We start from the raw sequence: 26,897 nt of genomic DNA on the forward strand, positions 1-26,897 counted from the left end.
TGTTCCCCTCTGTTTAGAGTTCAGACAGAGAGAAATTGCATAAGCCTGCAAAATACTGTCAAGGTGTCCCCCCACTCTCCTCTGTGGCTACGTGCAAAAGAAATAAATTGTCTGATTTATGAAAGAGGTCCATAGGTCCATCTAAAATGTTGTATGTTTTAAACAATTTAATGCAATACTCCTGAATTTTGTTAATTTCCTTCCTTTGTCTTCGGTTGATGTAACACCTAAATAATTCATATAATAGACTTTTGAGTAACAAGTGCTTTTGGAGGCATAGAGCACATACTAGTTTTTAGTTGCCACATTCAGAAAAAGCAACATGAACAAAAGAAGTTGTATTGTGAAAAATGCAGTTATATCAGTATTCAGTGTCTGTGCATTGAACTAGCACTGGAGCCCAATATCTTTTATCTTCAGGAGAAAAAAAAAGCTTCTATTTAAGAACCAGACTCCAGAACACACGGAATATGTTTGCCCCCTACAACACAGTGCATACATGGCCAAACCATGAATCAGCACGGTGTCATGCAGAAATATTAATTCTGAATCACAACTGTTCAACTGTGTGTGCTGCTTTTTTCTTTTTTTTTTTTTTTTTTCTTTTTGGAACTGCTTTTGGAAATGTACATTGCACAGTATAGAAAGATTCTTTGTATTGGAATGATTTGTTTGTTGTATGTAAAGAAACTTTATTGCCAATTTTCTCTTACAAGTCCACCAATATTGTTGCCAGTGTTCATGTAGGGTGTCTGATTAATAGACCTCCCTATATTTAAAGTTGCTTAATGCTTGCCTTTAAAAGGCTTTGTTTATTCCTGCTTATAGTTTTTAACAGTTATTTTAAGATTTTCATGTGCTTGCTGGCTATCCCAGACTTAATTTTTTTATGTTTCAGTACAGTGGGTCAGTGATTTTTCAAGAGCAAAATGAGTGATGCTGCCAAAGTTGAAGTTTAAAACCATCTTTTAAATAATTCTGTTGCATCTGTTCTTTGAAGAACAGACAGAGTCCAATATTATTTGAGCTGCATAGTCTGTCTCTAACATCTGTATTAGAATTGTATCTTTTTTTTGCAGCATTCCTTTGAATTTAGTACAGAAGATCCTTTGCAAACAGTGCATAAGTAGGTTAACCTTACCTCCTTTTCTGCCTAGGTTAGCTAAGAAGCATAAATGAAACTAGGGAGTGAATGGCCCCTCACATGCCATATTGGAAAGAATAAGACAGTGTTTAAATAAGTTGACTGTCATAAATATAGGTGCATCAGACTGATTTTAATGGTGCTGAAAATGAATGAATTCTGTTGTGGTCAGGGAAACGGTTCCCTGTATCAATTTTTTAAAACTGTTTTAATTTTTCTCTAATTTCCAAATGCTCCTCTTTGTTTAATTTAAGTGGGCTCCTTTGTTTGGAGTCACCTCTCTCAGCTCCTGGAGACGGATGATCCATTGAAGGAGCACCTTCGAGATTCTATTCCTGATGAAATCCTTAGCAGAGATTTTGACCGGGAGACATGGAAATACTCATCATATTCTGATGTCACGTTCCACTCAGGTTTGTGGAGTTTTAGAACTGAATGCTTTGTAGCATATGGATTATTAAAATCCCACATGGCTTTTCTGCTCTAGAGAATTTAAATTTTTGACATACCCAGATATGCAAATGTAGGCTTGATTCTGCTTTGACCTTAATTGGAGTATATCAAATGTAATTCCAGCAAGCCAGGTACCATGGAACTTTGCCTTTTATGAGAGAGGAGAATAAGAACCAATGAACTTTTTAGAATACTTTTGTGAACATCAACTTTTGATTCCTTCCTTAGTGAGCTTCCTTTGCAGCAACAGGGGATTGGGATGTATTTTTTTTTCTTCTGATTCATGTACTTTCCTTGGTATAAGAAAAGATCCAGGCTAATTCCTTCCTATTTTACTATTTGTTCATCATTTGTTTTTAGCAAAAACACTAGATAATATTTTTCAGAGTAACATTTTGATTTTCTGTCCATCTCTTCCAGTGCTATTGTGTACGATATGTATTGTAAATGCTCTTTTAGTGTTAGTCAGATAACAGGCTTTCAGTAATGTCTGTTAGTCTTTGCTATAGTAAAAAGTTGAATAATTTCACCTGTTGACTTAATGTTTTATTCACCTTCTTTATTCACCTGTTTTATTCATCTTCTTAATGAGCAGAGTTGCAGTTTTCCAAAGAACAATGAGACTTGCAAAGTATATAAGAATAGCTGATGTCCAAATGACAGACATCTGTTATTTTCTATTGCAGCTGGTGCAGGTGCAAATATGGAAGCATCAGTGGTCTTTTCTCCTGCATCTTTTCTACCACGATCAGTCATGACAAATTTGACTGTTCACCTTATGGGGCAGGCTATAAATCTACTGGAGGCAAGTTTATGGATTTATTTTTTTTTTATCCCTCTCCTCAAGGGACACTTGGTGTATTGAAGTAAAAAGAAATATTTTCTAATTTCCCATTACAGTTCCTTTAGCAAGGTATGCTTTTCACTGCTACAGCAAAGTTGCCTCAGACTCATGACTCCTTTGTGTGATGGACTTAGTCATAATAAAACCACTTTCACTCTGATAGTACCATACACTAGTCAAGTAAGTTATATTCAGCTCTTGTTGTTGATTCAAATGAAAGATAAAAGTCAGTGCTTTCTGAGACACTGGTCTAGCTCCTGCTTAGGACGGTAAGATTCCTTTAGTTGACTTACAGTGGAAAATGGATTGGCTTGGGTACACCATTCCTTCAATACAGGAGGTAGAGTCGTATATACCTAACTGAAGTCACTGTTTTAGTCCCATTGAGCATTCAGTACTTGGGATATTGAAATGGCCTGCCTGCAACCTCATCATTTTTAATTGTGCCTCTGATGTGCCTCCAAGAGAAAGCAGTGTTTGGCATATGGACCCTTTATTGCAGGTAAAAATGTGTATGTGAAAGAAAGAATTTAATGTAGCCTTCAGATTTCCAGTTTAAGCTTGCAAGGTAACAAAATATTTTTTTTTCAGTGTCATATGCCCTGGATTTATATGTGTTAGTAATACTATTTTAGTCAAACTTCAATCAGAATCTTATTTCAGGAGCATTAAAAGGGTGCGTTAGTGTTTTCCAATCAAAATGCTGTTTGTAACATGCTAAAATAGCAGTAGCTCAAACTGTCCCATCATGGTGTAAATGAAACAGTACCTGAATAAAAAAGGATTTTTATTTTGTACTGAGCTTCACATTAGCAACAAACTAAAGAGTTTTTACTGGAAAGTTTTAATACTGAAATATCTAGTATTGGATGCTACATGAGGTAGGATACTAAACTTTGTAGATCACTGTGATCTTGTATGAAAAATCTTTCTTTGTACAAAAACCTAAAGGTTGCATCTGGATGTATTTTTTTAATTTCTGCCTATAGAACTGGACATGGCTTATGCATCTCATTGTCAGGCTTTTCAATGCCATATGCTTTCCCCCAGGTTGATGTACGATTAGAGAATGCTGAGGCTCTCATGCAGAAGATTTTTGGGCAGAAGTCTGCTACTTTCAGTGACTATTTTTTTGCAAACACTAATGAAAGAAACCACAAGTCAGAAGACCCCGTGGAAACAACAGGAAAAGTCAACCAGAGGAAGCTGACTTTGAAGCGAAACAGCCCCACTGACTATCTTGTGACCAAGTCTGGCAAGCCAAAGTTGAGAAAAGCTAACCAGAATTGTCCTAGAAGAAAGTACAGTAAGATGAGTGAGTTAGTAAAAAAGGTAACTGACTCTGTAAATCTTGGAAAAATTAGTGACATTCCCCAGTTAAACTTAGGGTCCCATCTAGCATTGGACGACTGCTCTGTATTACTGTGACTCCTTTGCATAAAGCATACGTAACTAGTTCCAGTCACTTCCAGAGAATTTAACAGCTGCATAAAATACAAAGCAACAAAGAGCCAGATTTTCAGTTTTTCAGATTGTTTTATTGTCTCAAAACAATGACTCTCAGCCAGGGGAGTATGTTCCCTGTGTTTTGGGCTTCCTCTCATTATTTTGAGCTCTGATCCTCTTTATACTGATGTCCTTTTGTCTGTTGACTTCTGTGGCACTGTAAACAGCTGCTTGATATTAAGTTCCTGAGTCATGCTGTTTGTGGTCTGACTTCCCAGTTTAATGTCAGATGTTACATTGACCCTTTGTGAATTTACCCATGTTTGGAGAGAGCTATGTTCTATGTATGTAACAGGAAAGCTTTGGGAATTTACTTCAACTGTTGATGTATTATCAGGAAAACTTGGGGACCATGAATTATTTCGTTTGTCTTAGACCATATCTCTACTTGGGACTCATCTTAGAGTTTCTTCTTACAGTGAAGCTCATGTTCATGTTGTGTTGCTGTTGTATTGATTCATAAAGAGGGAAAATGTAAAATTTTTACTTCTTAGCAGTTTATTTAGCAATCATGGCACCCATAATGTTGTATTAATTGAGACTGTGTTTTTCAAAGCTTCCTCTGTTTGTGGGTATGTATTGCAATACTTGTCCTTTTGCCCAGTCATCTTAGGACTAGACATTACCTGTGTTCATAGTAAAAGTCAGTTTCTGTGGTATGGAGCTGATGTTTAGCTGGGAAGAACAGGTACTAATCCAGGGTCTTAAGTGGTCTTGAAATATTTATAAAAGGGAGCCTAATGTCAGTTTACTGATAACATAGCCTGCACTGAGGAACTGCTTGTTATGAGTTTGAAAGGAAATTAATATAAACATCATTCTCTTCCTGATTTGTTTCTTTATCACGTCAGTTCACTGAGAGAATGGAGAGAAAGGAGGTGTTGAAATGTGAGCTAAGCATGAAGATCTTTGGAAATGAACTTAGCTTCTTGGATTGTGAAGATTTAAGAAAACAAATGAAACATTATTCTTTAAATCTGGCTGAGTTGGCTGTCAAACTTCTGAAGGTGAAAGGAACCTTTTTTCTATTTGAAAGTAAATGCCTTGAGAAACTACATTCTGACAGATATGTAAAAGATACAAAATATTACTTATTGTTCCTCTAAATTGAACTCTAAAAGGCACTAGTATGTATTGGGTTTAAACAGCATTCAATTCATTAGGCAAAGACTTGTTCTGTTGTCTTATGGTTCTTATGTCTTGCTGTTCTCATTCAAATCCATCCATGCTTAAATGAAAAATAATTATTTCTTTAGCTGGGTGGGACTAGTGTCTAATTTGTGCCCTGGCCAGATACAGGCTTTGGGCTGCTTTCTACCTTATTTCCCAAATCAGCTCAGTTAAAAACAGTTTCACAGCAGAAGAATGCAGTGGATAGTTTTATCTGGAAAAATTCTTGAATGATGACTTTATTATGCAAAATAAAATTCCAGTTTTTGTTTGTTTGGGTTTTCTCACCATAGGGGCAGGAAGTCCAGTTTAATAAAAGGCTGAGTTTGGCCACTGAAGAATTGCAGTTTCCAGCAATTTCAGGCTTGCCTGTTCAGCTGGCAGTCAATGCCTCAGCAGCAATCAACATAAAAATCAAAGGGAATGCGGATTTCAAAGAACAGTCAAATTTCTTTCTAAATGGATATATCAAGCCAAGGTAGTAACTGCTACAAATGTGTCACTTTCACATATTCCTGATGTCAAGTAGCAATTTTTGATGTGAAAGTTTTGTCTGAATGTCCATGGTAATCAGTTAGGAGATTCCTGAAGAACTCAAGCAGTCATCAGCCTTAAATTGCTGAATGGTTGCTATCCTATAAGGACAGCAGTGGTTTCCTATTGTGCCTGTCTGATTTTGAACTCTATTGCTGTGCTTTTTCAGTACTGTTTTAAGCTGACCATTCCTCCCTATCTCTAAATCAAATTCCTAAGTGCTTGCATGCAGATGATCTTTTGAATGGTTTACCTGTTATGGGGATGGCATTTTTTATTTTTCTCAGGATCAGACATGCAGTTACAGGTTATGGATCTACAACCGATGGATGATTTAACTCTGTGTTTCCTTACCTGGCTGTTGTAGCTTTTTATGCATACTGAATATATTTACTAAACTTCACTAAGTGCTGTATAGACAGAGATAAACTTACACCGTGATACTCAATCCTAATTGCTTTCCCTTTCCTGATATTTCATGCTGAAGTCTGGGTTCAAATCCCTTACTTAGGAGATACAGCAAAACTACACTTTAATTCATGTTAGAAAGTGTATGTCTGTGTACATACAATTTTTAAGTTATTTCCTGAAACAAAATAGTTCTCATGATTTTAATGTTAGAATATACTGTGTTACAGCATCAAACACTATGTATTTATTGAAGAGGATGAGCAGCCTATGGTTTAAATTAAGTGCTTTTAAAAGGAAGTGCTTTTCATAGAAGAATATGTATCTGAATCTTTCAACAGTGCGTTTGTCCAGCTTTCTGTCCACATGGGAACTGTGGGGACCCTGGGACAAGCTGGCCTAAGCTGGTTAACAGGAATGAGGACATCTACTAGTCTTGATGGGGGAATCCAGGTAAAAAAAGGGCAAGAGCTCAAAGTTTTCTTGAACACTCCAGAAGAATCTATGGAGATAATTAATTTCAGGTAAGATTAAGCAAGGATATCTTCCTAAAATAGTAAAAGTAATAACTTTCTTGCATCAGAACTTAACTGGCAGGCTCATTAATAGAGCAGAAATACAGTTTGTCAGAAAACAAACTGTTTCAGTCTGACTCATAGTCCAAATCTGCCATTCAGAAGAAAAGGAAGGGGAAATTATTCTGTACATTTTACATTGTTTTACCATAAAAACGTACATTCAAATCAGACCCTTATGATAAAAGATGTAAATGAATTTTTCATACTCCCCTGTCTTTTTCTACTGAATATCAGTGCTGTTTCTGGAACTTTAGTGTCCAAAGAATCTAGTTCAGGGAATTAAAGTGGAGGAAAAGCTGAGCATTACTTCTACAGATGGTATTTAGCAAAACCAGGTACAGAATAGTATTTAGCAAAACACTGGAATAATTTGGAATATAGTACTAACAAGGTGTGCTCATACCCTTCTAGTGAGTTTTTAGTTAGGTTCTTTAATGCTAGGTGAAAGTTACATTGTAAAATACCACCTCAAAAACTGTCAGATGTTAAGCAAATTAATTACTTGTGTTAATGCAAGCTAGGCTTTTTAGCTCTTTTTTTTCTGCTGGCTTTCTCTTTTCTTTGGACTTTTAGATTTGATAGAAGTCCAAGTAGAAGGCACATATTGTAAACGACATGTCAACTACATGCCTCTTAGACATGACAACAGGTGAATGAAGTATTTACAGTACGTGGATTGTTGTTCCTTTGGGTTTCTCTTGATTTGGGACGTTGCAGTACTATAGGATATGCAGTTCAGAAAAGAGCTAAAAAGCTCTGGACTTTGCTTTTAAACCATCCATTCCCTTAGGACTCTGGGAAACTTACTAATGTACTTCTATTTCTGTCAGCTAGGATGGATGACAGACCAGAGTGAAAGTCAAAATAATTACAAACCTATATTGTGCTTTATTTGAACAAAAGACTGACTGTAGAGTCTATTAGATTTTGCATTCACGCTCTTGCTCCCATCAAGTGCAGAGACCATGATTCTTGTACAAGCAGTTTAGTGAAGTTCTGAATTTCTGGAAGAACTGCAAGACTGGAACAAAACTGATGTCCATACATACCCTAAGGGGGGGGGGTGGGTGGGGAAATGTCTAGAAGCCAGGCAGTGAGTGGAGTTGGAATAAGCTGACCATACCAAATTGCACAGAACTGGGAAATCCAATACTGACTGTGAAGAACTGCAGAAGCATCTCAAGATAGTGACAGATTAAACATGGAAACTGTGGATAAAAATCAGTGCTAATTAGTAGAAATGTAGACTGACCTTAGCAGAACTTCATCTTTCTTGTTTTTCCCATCTGGGACAAGATGGCATATAACAGAATTTTGTTTAAATATTGCTGTAACTTTAGCATAATTGTTTTTATGTGACTGTTTGAAATTCTTGGTTGTAGCTCTAAACTCTACTTCACAGTGGTGGATGAGATGGAAGATACAGATGTTTTCCAAGACCACACAGAAACCAGATCTTGCACTGGGGAGGGAGGTGAGTCTAACTATTATGTTTGTCTTAGAAAGCTTGATCAGTCTGAAATATCCCTAACGGATCATCTTATTCAGTAGAATTTCTCTCTTACATATTAGTTCTAAAAGGTCTTCAGTGCAATGTTCATTTGCATGTTATCTTTGTTTGTTGTTCTAACTGAATGTTCAACTGTTGTCTTCCACCAGTGTCTGAGATTTTTGGCTGGCAGCTGTGTTCTGAAATGTCATATCCTGACCCAGCCAGTGGTTTGGTTTTCCCCCTTACGGGACCTCTGAGAGTGGCTGTCACATTAACTAAGCAAGACAGAGGCCTGCAGCAATACGTTATGGAAGCTGCATGTAACTATATTCCTCAGGTACCATTATGGCATGCTTCACTTTGGCGTTAGTTTTAGTTTATTATGCTGTTGAAAGAATGGTATATCTCAGTACTGTATATTCAACTTAACTGGCTTTCAAGGTCTACATTATTATTATTTCCATTCCCATTATAGTGGGAAAATATGTTGAAAACAAATTACTGATGCTGATAATAGGTACATACTATTTCCATATACAAAACAGTGCACATGAATATTAAGTTATTTGGTTAGATAAGACTGATCAAGCTGAAAGTAGAGACCAGGATTTTTTGACTTGGTTCCCAGTACTAAACAACTGTTGAGAATTTCTTGGCTGGGCGAAGGCATGTGAGCAATCCAGCCGTTAGGTGGGAATGAAGCATAAGTTTACAAAATGCTGGAGCAGACAAGGACGCTGTGTCCTTGTACGCTGGGAAAAAAGAAGATAAGAAGAGCCTGACAAACAACACCTGGATGCTGAAGAATGAGATAAGTAACTGCTGGACACCTCGTGAAGAAGCTTGCACAGCCAATAGAGAATAAGATAGTGTCGCGTGAAACGGGGTATTGTACCAATTAGAGTATTGTATAAGGCGCGTGCACATGCGCATAAGGTATATAACTGTATCAAATGTTGGAGTAAAGGAACTTCGCTTGATCACATTGGTCTGTGTGTGATGTCCCCTGTGGATCCTCCGCAACAAACAACTAGGCCTCATTTAAATGACTCGTTTCTCTTTGTGAGGAAAAAAAAAAAATCAAACCCCAAATAATTAATTTATATTAAACACCTTGTTTAAAAGCTGAAGTTAGGTTCCAGTGAACCCACTCCAGAATGCTGTCAGTTGTTTTAATATGCTCATTTGGGCAAGCCCGGGAAAGGAATGGTTTTCAGCTTCTGCAGGGGACAGTAAGAATTTATGGCTTTTTCTAAAATGATAGTATGGGTGTTTAACACAGGCAGTGGCTGGAGCCTTATCTTCTATCACAGCCCAAATATGCTGTTGGGCTTGAGCTAATTGTTTTTACTGGGAGACAATTTGGGCTTTGGCTGCATCCAAACACCACTCAGTATCTCTGAGACAGTGAGATAAGGGCAATAAGCAGAGTAACTTTCCCTTTGTGATTTTGTTTTTCTCTAATAAAAGCAGGAAAGGGAACAGGCATTTTCCTTTGCCAGAAAATCTGCCGTCTGTAGGTAGGGCAAGGCCAAAACTGTCAACTAAGGCACCCACTGTGCAGGGTCAGGGTCATGGCGCTGTGTACTGTATCCCACTGCTGACACAGGAGTGTAAGGGCTTAAGGCACCCCTGCAAATTCTAGTCACTTAGCCATGAGCTATAGAGCTTAAATTATTACTGGAAGTGTGGTATGATTTTTTCTAAGTTTTGGCAGGATTCAGCATAATTTCAAGATAAGGTCAGTAGGCTGTGAAATTCAAGGTGTTCAGACAGCATTTCCCAAGACAAGCACTGGACAGGGAATGGAAAATACACCCTGGGAAAAATAGAAATTTCTTGCTGAAAAACTTGAAAAGCAGATAAGTGAGAAATTATTGTAGCAGTGAAGGTGGCTATTATCATGTGATGTAACCTGGTATGATAGGTAGTTTTGTAAATGCTCTGCCAATTGCAAATGCGGTTACCCTTTCTTTCTTCCTTTCAGGAGAACTCATGGATCCCAAATGAAGCTGTCCTTCACTTCTTCATTGGGACTCCGAAGTCGGACTTGAAAAGGGATGTTGGTGTTGACCTAAATTTTAGTGTCCCACAGAAGAAATTCAGAATCCGATTTATACAACCTAAGAAAAAAATTGAGATTGATGGTAGGTTTTTCAACTAAGAACCAGATTATCAGTTAATGTCAGTTAGGAGAACTTCATTAGAATTAACAGATAAATATCAATATATTACAGTCAATAATCTAATGCTAAAACTGCATTATAGTGTGATAGCCATTCAGTTTACTGCTTTAGGTAACACGCATTCCCAGTGGTTTTTGCATCTTGGTTAAGACTATTTTGCACAGTCAGAGGTTCAGTACTTGGTTCACAAACTCACATTAAAGAGGAAAGGTGTTACCAGTATAGATGAAGTTAAGGCTAAGAAACACAGCAGATTGTTCTGTAATCTTTTACAGACGCTGAACTGGATTTACTATTCTGGAATTTTAGTTTGCTGTACTCTGTTAGTTATGATACAAAATTATTTGTTGCCAAATCAGTTGAGTACTGACTATGATATTGCTGTGCATTATAATAAAAAGTAATGTTTCAATCACAGTGTAACATAGAAAACAAAATCAACAAACACTTTGATGAAATATAAACTGATAAATATATGGTAATAATATAGACAACTTATTTCAGCTTCTTTGACATGCTGGTCAAGTGATGTTTTGTTTCGTTTTGTTGTATTCTACCATATCACATATTTAGAATTTGTCCCTCCAGATTTTTTTTTTTTTTGATCTTGGTTATTTTCAAATGGATTGTATGGAAGATTTACCTACACTGTGCAAAGCTTTGCGTGCACAGTGTTCTGAGCACATGAAATGTCTCCACAGCACAACACAGCTTACAGGTTTTAGCATGGGCCTAAAGGAAGTGTATAAATCACTTCCAGAACTAAACTGGTTTGTTGGAAGCAGCTTCATTGCCTCTTCTCAATTAGTATTCTCAGAATGTTGCCTCTTCTTAATTAGTATTCTCAGAATGTCCTTTCAAAATGAGATGTGTATTCTGAGGACACTTCAATGCCTTTGCAAACTCTGTTCCCAACTTTTTTCTTTTGCTCTGATACCTATTATATTTTTACTCTGTAAATATATTGCTCACAACAATGACAACTATCATCTTGGGTACAGTTTTATGAAGCATCACTGAACAGTATATATCCAGAAAAAGTAAACCGTTTTATTTTTCTCCAAGGGAGAATTGAGTTTTCTAAAAGTTCACGAATTGGACACCTGGAGCTGATAGTAGATGACCGAGATGTATATTACATTAAGGTATGTTTTCAAGTCATGAGCTCTCATACTAGGATGAATGCTTAAATAAAAGCACAGAAAAGAAAGACAATGAAAAACACACACATTGAAAAATAGTTTTTTGAGCAATCCATCAGAGAAATTACCAGTCCTCTTCATTACATATTTTTGAGATAGACTCAATGCTAAATTGCTGTGTTTTAAAAGCTTTTAAGGCATGGCTTCTTCAAGTAATCTGAAGCAATTTTTTCACATTCAGATGCACTCAAAACCTTTGGGTTGCTTCCAGTGTTAAATCAGTAGAGAAGATCACATTGACTCCTGTGGACTTTGGCTCATTATGGTGCATATGTAGTCACCCAGTTTTTCAGACCTGTATTCTGACCATGCATAAAGGCTCTGAGTAAGCCCAGGCTAATTTCTTCACATCTGAGGACTCTATATAGATGTAAGAATCTCTAAGATACAGTTCTTTATATCACAGAAATTGTGGGTTTTTTAAAGCACTGGGGAATAAGCAAGAGAATGCCAATGTTTAAAATCTGAAATGAAAAAGCAAACAAAAGTGCAGGTGGGATTTTATCACTGAAACTCTACAGACATTTTTGTTTATATTCCAGGACTTGAACAATTTTTTCATTATGCAATTGATACCCATAGCAGGATGCCATGTCTTATGTGGGCCTCCAAAGCCAGTCAGTTTCAAACATTCTGCATTCTCCTACAGTGAGCACATTATTTACAGGTTGTTTTTTTTTCTAGAGTAGTATTTCAACAAAGACTGTTTGGATGTTTCTCACAAACCCAAGCATTGCAGATTGTGACATTTGCATCTAGTCCAACCTAAATCTAGTTACCTCTGTGAGACTGCCAATATTTTCAGTAACACTGTATTATTTTTTGGCCCAGTATTATAACATTCTTAGTGATTTCAGTCACTACTGAAGCCAGCAGGAGGTGAAGGAAATAGCATCTCACACCACTGTCATTTTTTTATAACTGGAAAACCAGATTGGTCCTTCCTCCCCATTATTTACTAACAGCAAGTTTTATGGTTTGGGGGTGGTATAAGGGGAGGTGTTGGGTGTATAGAAAAACAATCTCTTTTCTTCCTTCTCTCATCTTGTTTCTGAAATGCCCAAGTCTATTCTGTTGCTTTCTCAAAACTTGATCAGTTTGTACTGTTGAGTGGCTTGGGTTTTGTTTTTCTATTTGTTTGTTTATTCTAGGGAATGACAGATTTGCAGATGCTGAATAGAGAGCAGAGATACATGACCCAACTGGAGGTAAAGCTGATAAAGCAAAGCAGTCCTATCATTCTGTCAGGAAACATCACTAAACAGCTTGGCAAGAAGATAGCTTTTTCAGTATCCCTGAATAATTTATTGAAGGATGCTGCATTTCTTTCAGGTTAGAGGACAGTAAGTATTTGCCATATAATGTAAGTTCTGGAGCCCTTATATATTAGGGTTGCCTGATTTTGGACACATATTTCTAAAGTTCCTTTCAAATCAGTAAGACTGCTTTTTATTATTATCCTTGGTAAATTAGTACTAATATGTATTTCAGAATAATAGAAATTATAAATAAATTGGTTTTTCAGTCTGTTTTTAATTACTGTTTGTCGTGGCTTAACACCAGCCAGCAACTAAGCACCATGCAGCTGCTCACTCACTCCCCCCCACCCAGTGGGATGGGGGAGAGAATCAGGAAAAAAAAAAAAAAGTGAAACTCATGGGTTGAGTTAAGAACAGTTTAATAGAACAGAAAGGAAGAAACTAATAACGATAATAATAACAATAATAAAATGACAATAATAATAAAAGAATCGGAATATACAAAACAAGTGATTCACAATGCAATTGCTCACCACTTGCTTACTAGTGCCCAGTTAGTTCCCAAGCAGTGATCCCCCCCAGTTCATATACTGGGCATGACGTCCCATGGTATGGAATACCCCATTGGCCAGTTTGGGTCAGCTGTCCTGGCTGTGTCCCCTCCCAACCCCTTGTGCCCCTCCAGCCTTCTTGCTGGCTGGGCATGAGAAGCTGAAAAAATCCTTGACTTAGGATAAACACGACTTAGCAAAACCTGAAAACATCAGCATGTTATCAACATTCTTCTCATACCGAATGCAAAACATAGCACTATACCAGCTACTAGGAAGACAATTAACTATCCCAGCTAAATCCACAACACTGTTGAAGCAGGTGAAGGAAATAAGATGGAAGGAATCACTTAACAAATGTGAAAACAGTAACAGCTCTTAGAATATTTTCTGGTTTTCACTTTTGTTAGTACAAAAAAGTGCAGAAACACATATATGTAGCTAAACATCTCTTAAGACCTGTTGTTCTAAAAATCTTGATTTCCCCCCCCCCCCGCCAAATACACTAAGAGGAAAATATAAGAGAAAGTATCAGGAAGAGGGCTTTACTATTTGTATAACATCAATTTGTTAAAAGGTAAATTAATACAGTGGAATAAACCAATAATTTAAGTCTAGGGCTCTCATTTTTTCCTTAGTATTTCTTACTGTAGTCTCCATGGGGCAAAGACATTGAAATGTCATAGGATTACGCAGTATTTTCAAATAAAACTAACTTTTAAGGAATGCAGAATGCCAGTTTGGGTTTTGGGAGATCATCTTTTGGTGAAATCTTCATCCTTAGCTTTCACATGGATTGCCAGTGACTGCATCTAAAAATGGTTCTGGTCTGATTTCAAACCCTTATCCCCTGAGAACTAGGCTGTACCAGTTCTTCTGTTGCAAAGCCACAACCGTGCTCTGACTTAATGTGCAAGTAAATATCCACATGTTCATGTTAGGTCTTAGTTAATTAAAAGATCAGTCTGTTAGAATTTATTTCCTTTTAGAAGCAGCTTTGGCTAGATTCATTTCACTAAACTTTAAGCAGTATCTGAGAAATACGGTCTACAGGCTGTATATGTAGTCAGAGAAAGAGACTGAACACCCAGCTCTGTCTTTTTGTTTACTACACAAGGAGTACATCATGGGGTCCCTCAGACGGGATGAGACTGAATGTATTTGTGGTTTTCCCACTGTAGTATTCCCTTTAGTAGCTAAAGTAACATCATGTTCTACCACTGCATAATCGTTTCTACTCTTTTTGTAGTGTTTCTGGAGAAAAAGGTTGATGATAAGCTGAGACAATATTCATTGGAAGGGGAGACTCACCTTCCAGGTGTTCTTGGAGTTCATGTCATCAGTCTTCTCCAGCAGCATGAGGGCTTGTGGTCTCATGGTTTGAGGATAAAATATGGACTCCTAGGTACAGTGAAAAAGAGGGAAAGTAAAAGCATTCTGTTTGTCTCATTTTTCTGCAAGTTATTTGCCTGTATGATTAGGACACTCTCTTAGCAAGAAAGATTTCAGTTGATTTTTAAACTGTGATCTGAGACCTGGGACAAGTTTCTTTTGAAAACTCTCTATTCTTTTTCTCTATGTATTTATTTATTTATTGCTTCTGAAGAAAAAGTGAGTAAAAGAGCATGGAAATATGGTAAACATCTAAGGAGAGCCTTTGCTTTTCTTAAACGAAATTGGACTAAATTATTGGATCATTTTCATTCCATTCTTTATACAAACCAGCTGTTTCCAATTGTCTGAACTTAGGAACATCTTAAATTTTAATTGAGTATAAAGTAAACAAAGACCCAAACTCTTACATGTAAAGCCTGTAACATGGCTGTTCCTAGGATTTTCATTTGTAGTACAGCTTGTGGAAAAAAATAAAAATTTGCAGTGCCCAAGCATTTTTTCTGAAGTTTTGCAAATTATTTTGCATATACAGCATGTCTCTAGTCAGAGGTGCAAAGGTATTGATTGCTATTAGGTTGGACATAGGTGTAGCAGGAAAATAAGTTCAGGTGTTAGAAACAGTGTTTTTACAACAACATTGTAGTCTGTAAAATATATCTAGATCTTGAGCAGATAGTGAAGATAATTCTTGAGCTGAAGTTCATTGTAATGCAGTTATATCAGTATTGGTACCAATCTTTACAAATTTTGGTCAGTACCTTTAGACTGCAGAACGTACTGCCAGACCTTTTACATGAATTAAATATCTACTTGTCTTTTACTTTTTATTGTGGTAGTGTTTTCATTTGCACAGATGTAAATCACTTATCTAGCAAATACAAATTCACTGTTCTTAAATGGAGTTCATTAAATGTGTGCTTTTGTTTGGATTCATAGGATAAATCAACAAGTATATATCTGTAAAAATAGACAACTATCACTTTAATGTTTTTGAAAAATAGAAACCTTGAAGCCAGCACTAGATTTGTACTATTAACATTTTGAAGTTTACTTCTGATTTGTTTGAATAGGTAACTTTGTGATTTAACTTGAACAGGAGAGGCAAAAAATCTTCATCATGAATGCAGTATGCAGCAAAAGATTAAAGCAGAGACAGGTGCACATGGCATGTACAAACTTGATATTGGGCATGAATTTCACTGCATGTGGACTCCAACCTATAATCACAAGGTAGAGATACTAACCAAAGCACTTGTGTACTTGTGTGCTGCGTACCCTTGTGTCACTCATGTACTGAGGGGCTTAAACGGAGCAATGCCTGAGATGTCATTTTTGGATCAGTCTTTTTCTTCTTATCTTGTTTCTCTTTGCTTTCTGTGTAGACAAAGATATCTAGTCAAGTTGCTAATTTGTGAGTCCATTACAGCTCTAAATAATGGTACTCTCCAGTGATGTAATTTTTAATGTATTAATTCACAGAAATTCTGCAGAATGTTTGTTGTGAGAACTTGTTATATGTAAAACAATAGTATTAATGAGTTTATGATTTATCTTATTTTATCCTTCTTGTAACTAAATGTCAGGAACTCTCTTTGCTTATTCATGAGAAGTTATATGTCTGGAAAATAAGGCATTTTACAATGTTTTTTATTAATTTTCTGGTTCAGATTTGTATGCTTTCTTAGAAATTTCAGTGTGTGTGACCCTTTCATGCAGAAAAGCAGATCTGTTGAAATTTCTTCTTTTACAAACGGCATGAAGACAAAGGTTAATTTAAAGGCAAATCATCATTAATACTGGGTATCTGCTGCAGAACAGAGAGCTGGCTGAAAAATAAGCTTCTGAATTAAAGGGAAATTTCGTTTATCCTTTCAGATTTGCTTTTGGTCCAAATTGGACTGAAGCCAAGAATTGTTAGGATTTCCCATGAAGCAATATCTTGCCAGGCTTTGCAGCTGCACAGTGAATCCATGTGGGGCAGTCCATCAGGAGTAGCTGAGTCAAGTTACCTTAGCTTTTGAGAAAAACAATAAGACTGGCAGCAGATAGGCTGAAAGTTTTGGCCTGTCTATACTGAATATATATCTTCTGATGGAACATGATTTTCTTTGGAAAATTTGCAACCTTTTCTGCCTTAGTCTTGCTTGCTACTTGGGAATATTTCTACAGGCAGTTAACAGCAGTGAATGAAAGAGGAAACATGGTTTACAGGAAAAAGGTGCTTTTCTGTTCTTTAGGTTCACCTGAAACATGATGCGAGTGCATCTTGGCTTTCCTCCCAGATAGAAGTGAACTATGGGAAACACTGGGATGAAATAAACAACAAGAAGAAACTGCTGATCAGCCAAGCATTTAAGAACAGTTCCAGTTCATCTCTAGTCAACTATTTCATGGAGGTAATCATGATCATTGAAGAGTAAGACCTTCACTTCAAATATTTAACAGACAAACTAAGAAAAGATTTGGGATGAATTTATTTATTAGGACTTTTTTTAATGTGCTTTGTATCAATAATATAAGTCAGATACCCAGACCTAATAAGTTTGAGTTAGGTAAGGTCTTAACACAGGCACATAGAGATAACTGACATTTAAAATGAGCAAGAGAGAGACAGTAGATGGATTTTTCAAGTGCTAAAAAAGTTTGGGTGTAATGTGGTCTGAGTTTTTTCCAGAGTTTGTGCATATAAAATGATTGCAGAGATTTGTGAAGGTTGCTTTGCTCACACAATGTGGAAGGAGGGTGCAGGTTGTCATAACTCAGAATATTACAGCATTTAGGTGGAAGTTGGTATGGAATGCAGTAGCTGAACTAAGATCAGACCTGTTCTTTTTTTTTTTTTTTTTTGTTATAAACTGATTTCTACCCTGGATCAGTAAAAAGTTTTTTCCCATGTAGTAAAGTATAATTAAAAGCCTCAGAGGGGGTTTATGCCTTCTTTTGAAGCACATTCTATGGGCTACAAAAAGAAAGAAAATTATTTATATTGGCATACCCTTTTGGTTTATTTGTAGAAAGTTCTTACAGAAGCTACAGAAACTATTCCTGTAAATTTTTGTGTTATTTCTTAGAAGTTGCAGGTCTTCTCTGTTATTGTCTTAGAATAGGGAATAGTTTTCTGAGGTGGGTTGTCATTATTCTATTTCCATAGGGGGTACCTGTAAGCATAGAATTTATCTGTGATCCCAGCGTAAACTGACCTAGAATTATGGTCTTTTGTTTGTTTGTTTTCAACAAAGTAAATGGTCTAAAAATTAGTGGAAATTTTCCTTTTTCAATCTCCAGTAAATGTAACAAATGCATATTAAAGGAATCCCAATCTGTAATTGATCAGCATGCATGAAAAGCTATGAAGTGAATGGCAAATGTGTAGAGCAGAGGCACTAGCTGTGACCTTCCTGCTAGTATGTATGTTTGTGTTAGCTTAGACAGCCCTGAAGATGGGATCCTGTTTTTATTTAAATTTGCTTCACTTGTTTTCCAGTTTACCATGCAAGTCCTGGAAAAACAGGTGAATTATAGAACCCAGCTGCAGCACTCGCACAACTCTCAGGTTTATTTGCAGAGCAGCACCAACTTTGAGGTGCAGTATAATGACCACATGCCATTTGTGGCTGGGCTGCAGTGGAAAGACGCATCCAGAAATGGCCTGAAGAAGTGGGAAGGTGAAGTACCACAAACCGTTTCCAGTCTGTGATTAGAAAAGCAGGCATTGAAAGTTGCTGCTGGGATTTTGTGAGGTAGTTTTGCATGAGTGTAACAGAATCATAGAAGTATTGGTTGGAAGAGACAGACCCTGGAGGTTACCTAGACTAGCCCCCTGCTCAAATCAGGACTGTTTCTAACAGTAGATCACATCTGCTGTGGCTTTGTCTAGCTGAGTTTTCGAAATCTCCAACTTTCCACAGCCTAGCTGGCTAGCCTCTTCCAGCAGTTCCTTAGCCTCTGAAAGTCAAATTTGTGGCCATTGTCCCTTGTATTGTCTGCGTCTTTTGAAGGGATTGTGTTCCTTGGTTTTGCCATTTACTTTCAAGTTAGCTGTAGGCAACTATTAGGTTCCCCTGTTCCTTTGTCAGACTAAACAAGCCCGGCTCCCTCTCTTCTTGTCACAGGTTTCATTGTCTAGGCCCTTTATCATCATAGCAGCCCTCTGCTGTAGCCTTTCTGGTTTCTTACCATTCGCCTTGATCTGGGTGCTCCAAAACCAGATCCAGTGTTGCAGACATAACCTTTCCTGTGCTCTGCAGAGGGGGATAACTTTGTCTGATGGCCATGCTCCTAATGTAGACCAGTAATGTCCTGTTAACTTTTGACCGAGATAAGTGACCAGGAAGAGAACCACATTTAAAAAAAATTCTTTAGTCTAGAAAGTGATTCAGTTTGTTTTAAGACCATTAGAAGGTGGGGCACTGAGCAGAATTTGAATGTGTGTTTTAAGCTATAAATTAAACACCTGTGTATATGTATGGATATTTTTTAAAAATCACATTTATCTTAGACCTTTTGCTTTGTAAAGTACAGCAGGGAGTAGGCCTTTATAATAATAAGCTGTATTTTACATTTTCAGAGTTCTTTCTCAAATAGGGTTTAAGTTACCAGTGGTGTGCCAAAAATCAGTTTTCTGACATTTAATTCTTAAGATGGATTGAATGCTACCACCATTTATGCTTCAGTGGATGAAGCTATATAAATCAGGGCAATGATGTGCTCAGGGTGTAGATTTGCTGTTGACATGTATTTTCTTCAAATCTAGTATACACCGTATGTGCAAAAACTTGGATCCTTATTGATGCAAACCAATTGGCTTGATACAGTGAACTGAATTAATGGATGTCTTCTTGCTAAGGTGAAACAAACTAAGGTTAGATTAATCCTGAAGTTTCAAAAATTTGGAGATTACTTTGTGAGTGTCTGTCATAAAATAATTGTGAGTTACTGAACTATATCACAATAAGTGAATGGTGTAATGTGATAAATAACCAGCAAAATTTCAACAGTCTGCTAGTGAAATTTTAGCAGCTTGTCAGATATAAACATTCTCAGCTGTCTATAAACTATTTTCCAAAATAACCTACAAATCTTGTTCAAAATGTATGTATTGCAGAGTTGAATTTCTGTGTTGGCATATGTCAGAACAGCTTTGATTAAGGCCATTATTATAATTATGTGAATAATGGTTACAGACTTACAGTTCAGGTAAAGATTTCACATTTTGTTGCAGGTCATGCAGTAGAACCATTTCCTGGTGCCATTTAGGTACTGGACTTCATCAATTTCAATTTATTAGCAAACCTCCCTGTGTGTTACACTATGCAGTATGTTATGCTAGTGAAGGACATTAATTTCATTATGAACCTTCCACAGATTTTGCCAATTGGAAAAGAATAGGTTGATAGTAGCATTGTAGCCTCATTCCAAAACCCCAGCATCTTATCACCTTTGTTGCAGAGTTAGAATCCAGGTAGCTTGAAACCTCACTCTTCTACAAGCTTTAATATATGTTCCTTCCAGGTGGATTGAATATAGACACCCCATGGCTATATCTGTATGCAGCTCACAAACTACATCAGCCTCACCATTCTACTTATTTATTGACTACGGAGCTGACAACTGGAAAAGCTTTCTCCATTAAGAATCTCTTAGTGGAACTATTCTATAAAGATCAAGGCAATGAAAAGGAAGGGAAAGTTCACATTTACACACCAGCTACCACGTACCTGCAGGTTAGTAACGTGATGCTTCCTATAGTGTACGGCTTTGATGATAGAGCTTTGTGATAGATACCCTACAGAACTGTCATCATACTGAAGTAACACTTGTTCAGCATGCTGTGTAGAGTAGCTTGTTTCAGAAACTTAGGTACTGTGTGCCAGCTTATAAGAGAGGATTTTGAAATGCCTATGTTAATCTGTTTTCTGTGCTTGAATGATGAGCTATTCTTCTCTGGGGCAGCTGAATCAGCACTGCCAGAGTCTCTTTATTAGCTTCGAAAAAATGTGAGGGCCACCATCTCTACCCCTCTTTGGAACAGGAGTCCATCGCTCCCTGCAGTAAAGCCCAAATACATGATGGCAGAGTTCTGCCTAGGAGTGTACAAATAATAATTACTATTTTAAAGTTTTCTCCCTGCCTCCTCCCTCCATGAGCTAACAATTCCAGGAAGTAGGAAAATTGAATCATCATGTAAGAAATCTTTAAAACTTGTTCATTGGTGATATGAAACAGTCGAGACTGTCTTTCATTTTAAAAGTAGGAAGAACAATAGCCAAACTTATAAATTAAGAGCCCAGTGATCACAGCATTCACCTAAATTTGAGGCATTAGATTTAACGGCATCCTCTGCCTAAGAAGAACGTAATGTGCCTCTTCCTGGAGAGTATCCTGCTCAGTCGCCTGTCATGTAGTTCATGGCACTTGCTGCCTCTTGATATGGCACTGTTTGTAAAAATTCTCCATGAGTATTTGGAGCTCCATTAGTACTAGAGTTCTGATCTTGCAGAAGAACACCTTTGCCACTGAGGTGTTTTTGCTGCTACTCTTTATCTCACTGTATCGCTACAAAATGAATAAGTATCGCTACAAAATGAATAAGTATCTCTACACGTAACTCTGCAATATGAACAGATTCAGTGGGAGAAATGGTAATCCTGTTGCATGCTAGAGTACTGGATAGTTCAGTGGTTCAGAACAATCCTGGGAAATGAAAGGTTATTTCTTTTGTTGTGACTTAGAGAATGACTCCAGTCTCCCACAAATCTGTGAGAGAACCTTCAATAGCAGGTTCTCAATGCGTAGTCTTCTGTCTTTTCTACTGGAATTCTTTCACTTTCTATAAAATGATTAAATATCCACTGGGTGGAATCAGTGTGCCCCAAGTCTATGGTTTCTAAGCTTTGTCCTAATTTATTTTAGCTGTGCTATGCAATAGAGGTTTAAAACTGATTTCATCACAGTTGCTGTGTATTAAGCACTATGATAAACCTCTGTCACTATGCAAAGTGTAGATTTGTCTTGGAGAAGCTTAACTTCTTATCTGCCTCTGTATAAATGAGATGAGAGCCTGGAATGTTTGCTTTTCTTTTAGAATCCACTGCAGTTGTCTGAATCTTTGACTTAGGTTTATGTTTGAGGTGTTCCTTTATCCTGAATGGCAGCTTTCCCTTGTTAGATCACTGCTGATTCAGGCACAGTGTGAAGGATTGTGAGAAACATTCTTGAATGAGAAAAAAATGTTCAGCAACTGTTCAGCTTTTTTGCTCTCCCTTGCTTAGAGGGGTTAAAATAAACTTTGAGATCTTTATGGCAATTCAGAATGTTTTGATGATGGAAAAGCTGGCACGCTATTTCTAATTGTTCTTGTAATGATCGTCTCCAAGGAAATGCATTCTTTTCACCTCTGTGCTGTGCTGCTGGCACAATAGGATTCTGTCTGTCCTAACTCAGCCAGACTAATGTGTTCATCTTTGTTTTTCAGGCATCCACATTTAATCATCTTGGGAGGAATGTTCTGCATAGCTATAGTGAAATGATATCTCTGTGGAATCAGCTTGTGAAGAATGAGATTCATTTGGAGAATAATGAACGAGCCAAATTTCTCTGCTTTAAGATAAAGAGTACAAAACAGGAATTTAACTTCACAGCCAGCTATCAGAATCTGCCAATGGTAAGAAAGAAATACAAATGCAATTTCTTTGACTCAGCACTGTGTTTTCCAGGTCTGCCACCTTCCTGAGAGATGTTATTGCTAGTGCTGAAACTTAAACACTTCTAGTGCTGCTTCTATTTCTTTCTGTTTTGACAATCTGCAGTGTAAAACTAGATTGAAAAAGAAAACAAACAAAAACTTGTGTGGTGTAGTTTTGTGTACTTCTAACCTATTTGGGAGGACAACTACAGACAGAAAGTCAGGGAGGACAAAGAGAGGCTACATGGCTGGAAAGAATGCTGTAGATGTGATTACTTACATTTTGATACAGATGTATGGCAGGTGTGGAAGATTCTACAGCCTTGGAGAATCAAAATATCTTGCCTGCTAGTAAGCATAGTAACAGCCTGGGTTTATATGATATTTTAGCCTCTACATCCCTTCCACCCTTAAAATCATTTTTGTTTTGCTTGATGTCTGTGGCACAGGAAGGGTAATCTGCAGTTTGTCCTCCAAAGAGATACTTTGGTCAGTTACTTTGGTCGTTTCCTTGCAGGACATCTTAAAACAAAAAGTGTTTTTCTAGTCATAGCATTCCATGCTTTGAAAATCCCATCAGTTTTTGAATGTAAATGTACTGGTACCAGAGCTAAAGCTTGCTCATATTGCAAACAGGTTACACACAAGTGACACATTATAGGGTGTTTGACTTCTGCTGAAGTCAGTTTTCTACTAATGTCACTTTTAATCCTATGTAAACGGAGACCAGGATTTAAACTGAAAGGGCTTGATCTGTGAAATGACAGCCTCACTGCAGCCTGTTCAAAGATGGGGTTTCTGTGTTGATGTTCCTGAATACGGATGCAGTAAATCTGATGCAATTGTCCTTTCCTCTTCTGGTCTCATGATTTGAGTGCAGCCTAAGAAGACAAACTTTTCTGTGAGGACTGTATGGAGAGATTATAAAAGTCTTCCTGTCATGCTGCAGTTTGAAGTTCAGATAGAAGAGCTGAAGAAGGAGAAGATGCTCTATCAAAAATGTGGAACCCTCTATTTCAGGTTCAGTAGTTGTATTATTTCTATCTCTGAAGAATGTTTTGGTCTAAATTTAACATGCATCTTGATGCTCTTGGGAAATGTTCTGGGCTTTACAAAGTGGAAGTGCCACATGCACAAAGCCAGTGCTTCCTCCTATCTGGCTGTCTGAACTTGCTCAAGCACACTGACTTCATGGCTGGTTATTTGCATCCATTAGCTTTTGCCCTCTTTATTGAAATGATAGCGAAGAAAGTTGTCAAAGGCAACAGGCCACGTGTGCTGTGGCAACGTGTTTGTTGGCAACTCTATTGGGCATATAGCCTCCTTTCATGAAAACAGATGTATGGTGTGTCCAACCAAAATCCAGATCTGATCCTATGTGACATCCAGATGCCTTTTCTTCTAGTCCTTAGGAATAATATAGCCATTCTAAAGCCAAAGGTATCTCTCTTAAAGCACATAACAAATGTTCTTGTTTAGCTTTTGGAACATGTTTCCATTTCCTCATGAGAATGAGCGTGCTGCTTCTAGATATTGGCTGTCTCTGAAATTTCTCTCTTCATTACCCATTATCAAAACACAGCTTGAAGGAAGGCCTTGGTAAAAATGTATGCTCAGACTTGAGTCATCTGGATCATCTCTGGGGACATCTCAGGTTTCTTAAGAAATAGTAGGGTCAACAGGAGTGCACAGGCTCCCTTAGGAGCCACTGTGCATCTTGGAGATAGCTAAAAAACTGTGAGATGCCTTTTCAGTAATGGAAAAAATAGATAAATGAGGAATGAAGAGCTTTACCAGATATCCTAACACGTATAAAGGCAGTCCAATGTCTGCTTATAAAAGGTAATGCATTTTTCCAAGACATCCAACTAAGTAAATGTGTAGAAATGTTTAATAAAGTCTATAAAACATTGCACTGAAGTAGTCAACTACTCCAAGAACTACGTAGTAGCTGAACATCTGTTGCATAGCATTCTTGATATGCAGATATTGTTTCTACAGAAAGCATAAAATGTGGTTGATAGGTGAGGTTTTCAAAGCTGCCATAAGCTTTTGGACACCGTTCCTATTTGAAATGAGGTCTTGGCCATGCAGATATATAAAGTGTATGTACTGGTTATGCATGTCAGAATTTTAAAGCATCACCCCCTCCCATGCTCTTCCAAGTCTTTCCTGAATCCAGGATGGAAACTATCAGAAATTCTGGTAAATGTATGTAGTTTGTATGAAGTTGTAATTATGTTCTAGTAATTTCTTAGAGGTCCTGGTCCTATGTGTTTTGCTTCTGTATCTGACACCCTGATGGTATCTACAACTGAAAATTTTGGAGTTCAGGTTGAACTCTGCATGATTTCTTTTTTAGTTGCCTATTAAGATATTTTACATTTTGCTTATTCCTTGTTTTGTTCTAGGCACCCTTTTAAAGTGCCCATTCTGCAGAGCTTCCTTCTGCAGGAAACGTTTACTGTTGACAAAAAACAAGAGCACTATTTCTTGGAAACAAAAGTTTTGATGAATGGAGTGGAGGAAACAGTTCAAACTCTTAGACTTGGTTACCAACCTGAAAACCCCTATGTGAGTTATACAAGAATTTCCTTTAATCTGGCATACCAAAAAAGCCAGCAAATGAGTGATTTACTGTATATATCTTATGTTCCTTGCATTTCCTCTCAAACTTTTTTTAGATTTGCGCTGGCTTAACTCATCCTTATAACTACAGGTTGTTCCCCAAAGATGTTGAAATATGCATTTTAACTCAAAGTCACCAAAATGTGAGTAAATTTCCCATTAAATTCAGTTAGGAGAGATTCGTTACCTATTTATTTACAGTTTATTGTCATTTCAGACCTAACTTGCTATAGGTCTTCAGTTCCTCACCAAAAAGTTAACAGGGTAACGATGTGGTTGGTGCTAATACAGTGTTTTGTATAATAATATATAATAATATGTTGTGTAGTAATATATGATAAAAATACTTAATATATTATTTTTAAAAATATTGTTGTGTATGAATATTATTAATAATAACAAGTACTGGGAAGGAATGGATTCAGGGTTCCTATCTTTATCTTGGTGTATCCATTCATCTTTCTTACCAAAAGCAGGGTTTTTTTCTTGCTTTGCTCATTTTTCATTCTGAGCCACAAGGTAATAGCTCACAACTTTTTCATTTTTCATAATATGCAGGGATGACTTCTCTCATCTTTCATAATATACAGGGTTAATACTCAATGCAATTTGCGTATTCACATTATTAACACATAGGTGAAGCATGAGCTTGAGACTACTTTGAAGGTCAATAAGGAAGATGTTCTCAGCTTTCTAGGGGGATATCAGGACAAATCCAGTGAGGCAGATTTTAGACAACTTTTACACATGGATGTGACACATTCATTCCAGGTATTGGTTTTCATTTATGGCATTTTATTTTTTATGTCTTAGTGGCTGCCTTACTGCATTGTCTTTAGAATTATAATTGTTTTATGCTTGTAAACTTTCTAGTTAAATGAAGTCCTGGCCCTGACAAAGACCCTAGGTATCTCAGCAGATCAAATCATAATCTGTATCAATAATATCTTGTAAGAAACACACTGACCTTTTGTCTTCATACTCTTTTTACTGCATTTGATTTATTTTTCAGTGTCTTTGGGTAAAATTGGTAAAATTTTATACACACATTTACTTATACGCATCCTCTACTTCATGCTAAAAGTTTAGATTCAAATCACATGAGGCAATTGATGGGAATGCAGTGATTATGTTTACATTTTACTTTGTCAAATAGCTTGAGTTTCCACAAGCAGTGGGCCTAAGTGGGGAGCTGTTTTCCAGGCAGACTAAACCGGAACACTTTGACTACAGTGTGAGTGTAAAAGCCATCATCAACAAGAACATGTCTTCACAGGTCAGTTTCTTGATTATTATAGTCTAGTTGCTTGAACTTGTGGCTTTTGCTGTTCATACACTCAGACCTGTGTTGAGTCTCTGGGAGCTCTTTAATTTTGTGCTATAAATTGTTTTGCAACTACTTTCAAGCATGGGAACACAAATGTATGTGTATACTACAAAGTTAGTCAACTCATATGGAATTCAATGAGTGTAGTGGACAGATGTAAATTGTTAGGCAAACAGTTAACTTTTTATGGTTGGAGTTTGTTCTGGCTAGATGGGTACATGCAGTTGGAGTGGGTGGCTTGTGTTTTGGCTGAAATTCAGAAAACTCTGAAAGTCAAGTTAAATTGTGCTTAAAATTCAACGTAGTTCATAATTTTTTTGCTGAAAGGTCTAGAATGGTGACAGGCTTATATGCAAAATCAAGTGTCATCTGTAGCTTTTATTACCAATTCAGAAGGTTCTTTCTCTAGGATTAACTTTGTCCTGTGTAGTGGGTTGAGATAAAGGCAGGGAGATCACTTATCCATTACCTTCATGGACAAAATGGACTCAACTTGGGCAAAATTAATTTATTGCCAAATAAAAATAGAGTTAGAT

The 26,897-nt window shown here is 37.1% G+C and overlaps 1 protein-coding gene across 6 annotated transcripts in view; it reads left to right on the plus strand.

The window, feature by feature from the left end:
• LOC142045157 (uncharacterized) overlaps window positions 1-26,897 on the plus strand; it is a 100,024-nt gene that overhangs the window by 25,963 nt on the left and 47,164 nt on the right. For 4 of the 6 annotated variants that reach the window (XR_012654534.1, XR_012654535.1, XM_075058354.1 and 1 more), the window contains exons 13-34: window positions 1,399-1,557; window positions 2,284-2,402; window positions 3,492-3,773; window positions 4,799-4,954; window positions 5,411-5,595; window positions 6,401-6,583; window positions 8,020-8,111; window positions 8,297-8,466; window positions 10,117-10,276; window positions 11,381-11,460; window positions 12,669-12,849; window positions 14,577-14,732; window positions 15,819-15,952; window positions 16,960-17,118; window positions 18,207-18,387; window positions 20,234-20,445; window positions 22,197-22,385; window positions 23,287-23,426; window positions 24,818-24,980; window positions 25,091-25,177; window positions 25,671-25,805; window positions 26,191-26,310. Coding sequence is in view for 4 of the 6 variants with exons in the window: in XM_075058354.1 (XP_074914455.1) it covers window positions 1,399-1,557; window positions 2,284-2,402; window positions 3,492-3,773; window positions 4,799-4,954; window positions 5,411-5,595; window positions 6,401-6,583; window positions 8,020-8,111; window positions 8,297-8,466; window positions 10,117-10,276; window positions 11,381-11,460; window positions 12,669-12,849; window positions 14,577-14,732; window positions 15,819-15,952; window positions 16,960-17,118; window positions 18,207-18,387; window positions 20,234-20,445; window positions 22,197-22,385; window positions 23,287-23,426; window positions 24,818-24,980; window positions 25,091-25,177; window positions 25,671-25,805; window positions 26,191-26,310 (3,443 nt within the window). In the remaining 2 variants the exon portion in view is untranslated. Of the gene's footprint in view, window positions 1-1,398; window positions 1,558-2,283; window positions 2,403-3,491; window positions 3,774-4,798; window positions 4,955-5,410; window positions 5,596-6,400; window positions 6,584-8,019; window positions 8,112-8,296; window positions 8,467-10,116; window positions 10,277-11,380; window positions 11,461-12,668; window positions 12,850-14,576; window positions 14,733-15,818; window positions 15,953-16,959; window positions 17,119-18,206; window positions 18,388-20,233; window positions 20,446-22,196; window positions 22,386-23,286; window positions 23,427-24,817; window positions 24,981-25,090; window positions 25,178-25,670; window positions 25,806-26,190; window positions 26,311-26,897 lie in introns of those variants that run through there. The other 2 variants (XM_075058356.1, XM_075058357.1) reach the window with 2 other exon arrangements.

Source organism: Buteo buteo, chromosome 27 (assembly GCF_964188355.1).
Source record: "Buteo buteo chromosome 27, bButBut1.hap1.1, whole genome shotgun sequence".
Classification (NCBI taxonomy): Eukaryota; Metazoa; Chordata; class Aves; order Accipitriformes; family Accipitridae; genus Buteo; species Buteo buteo.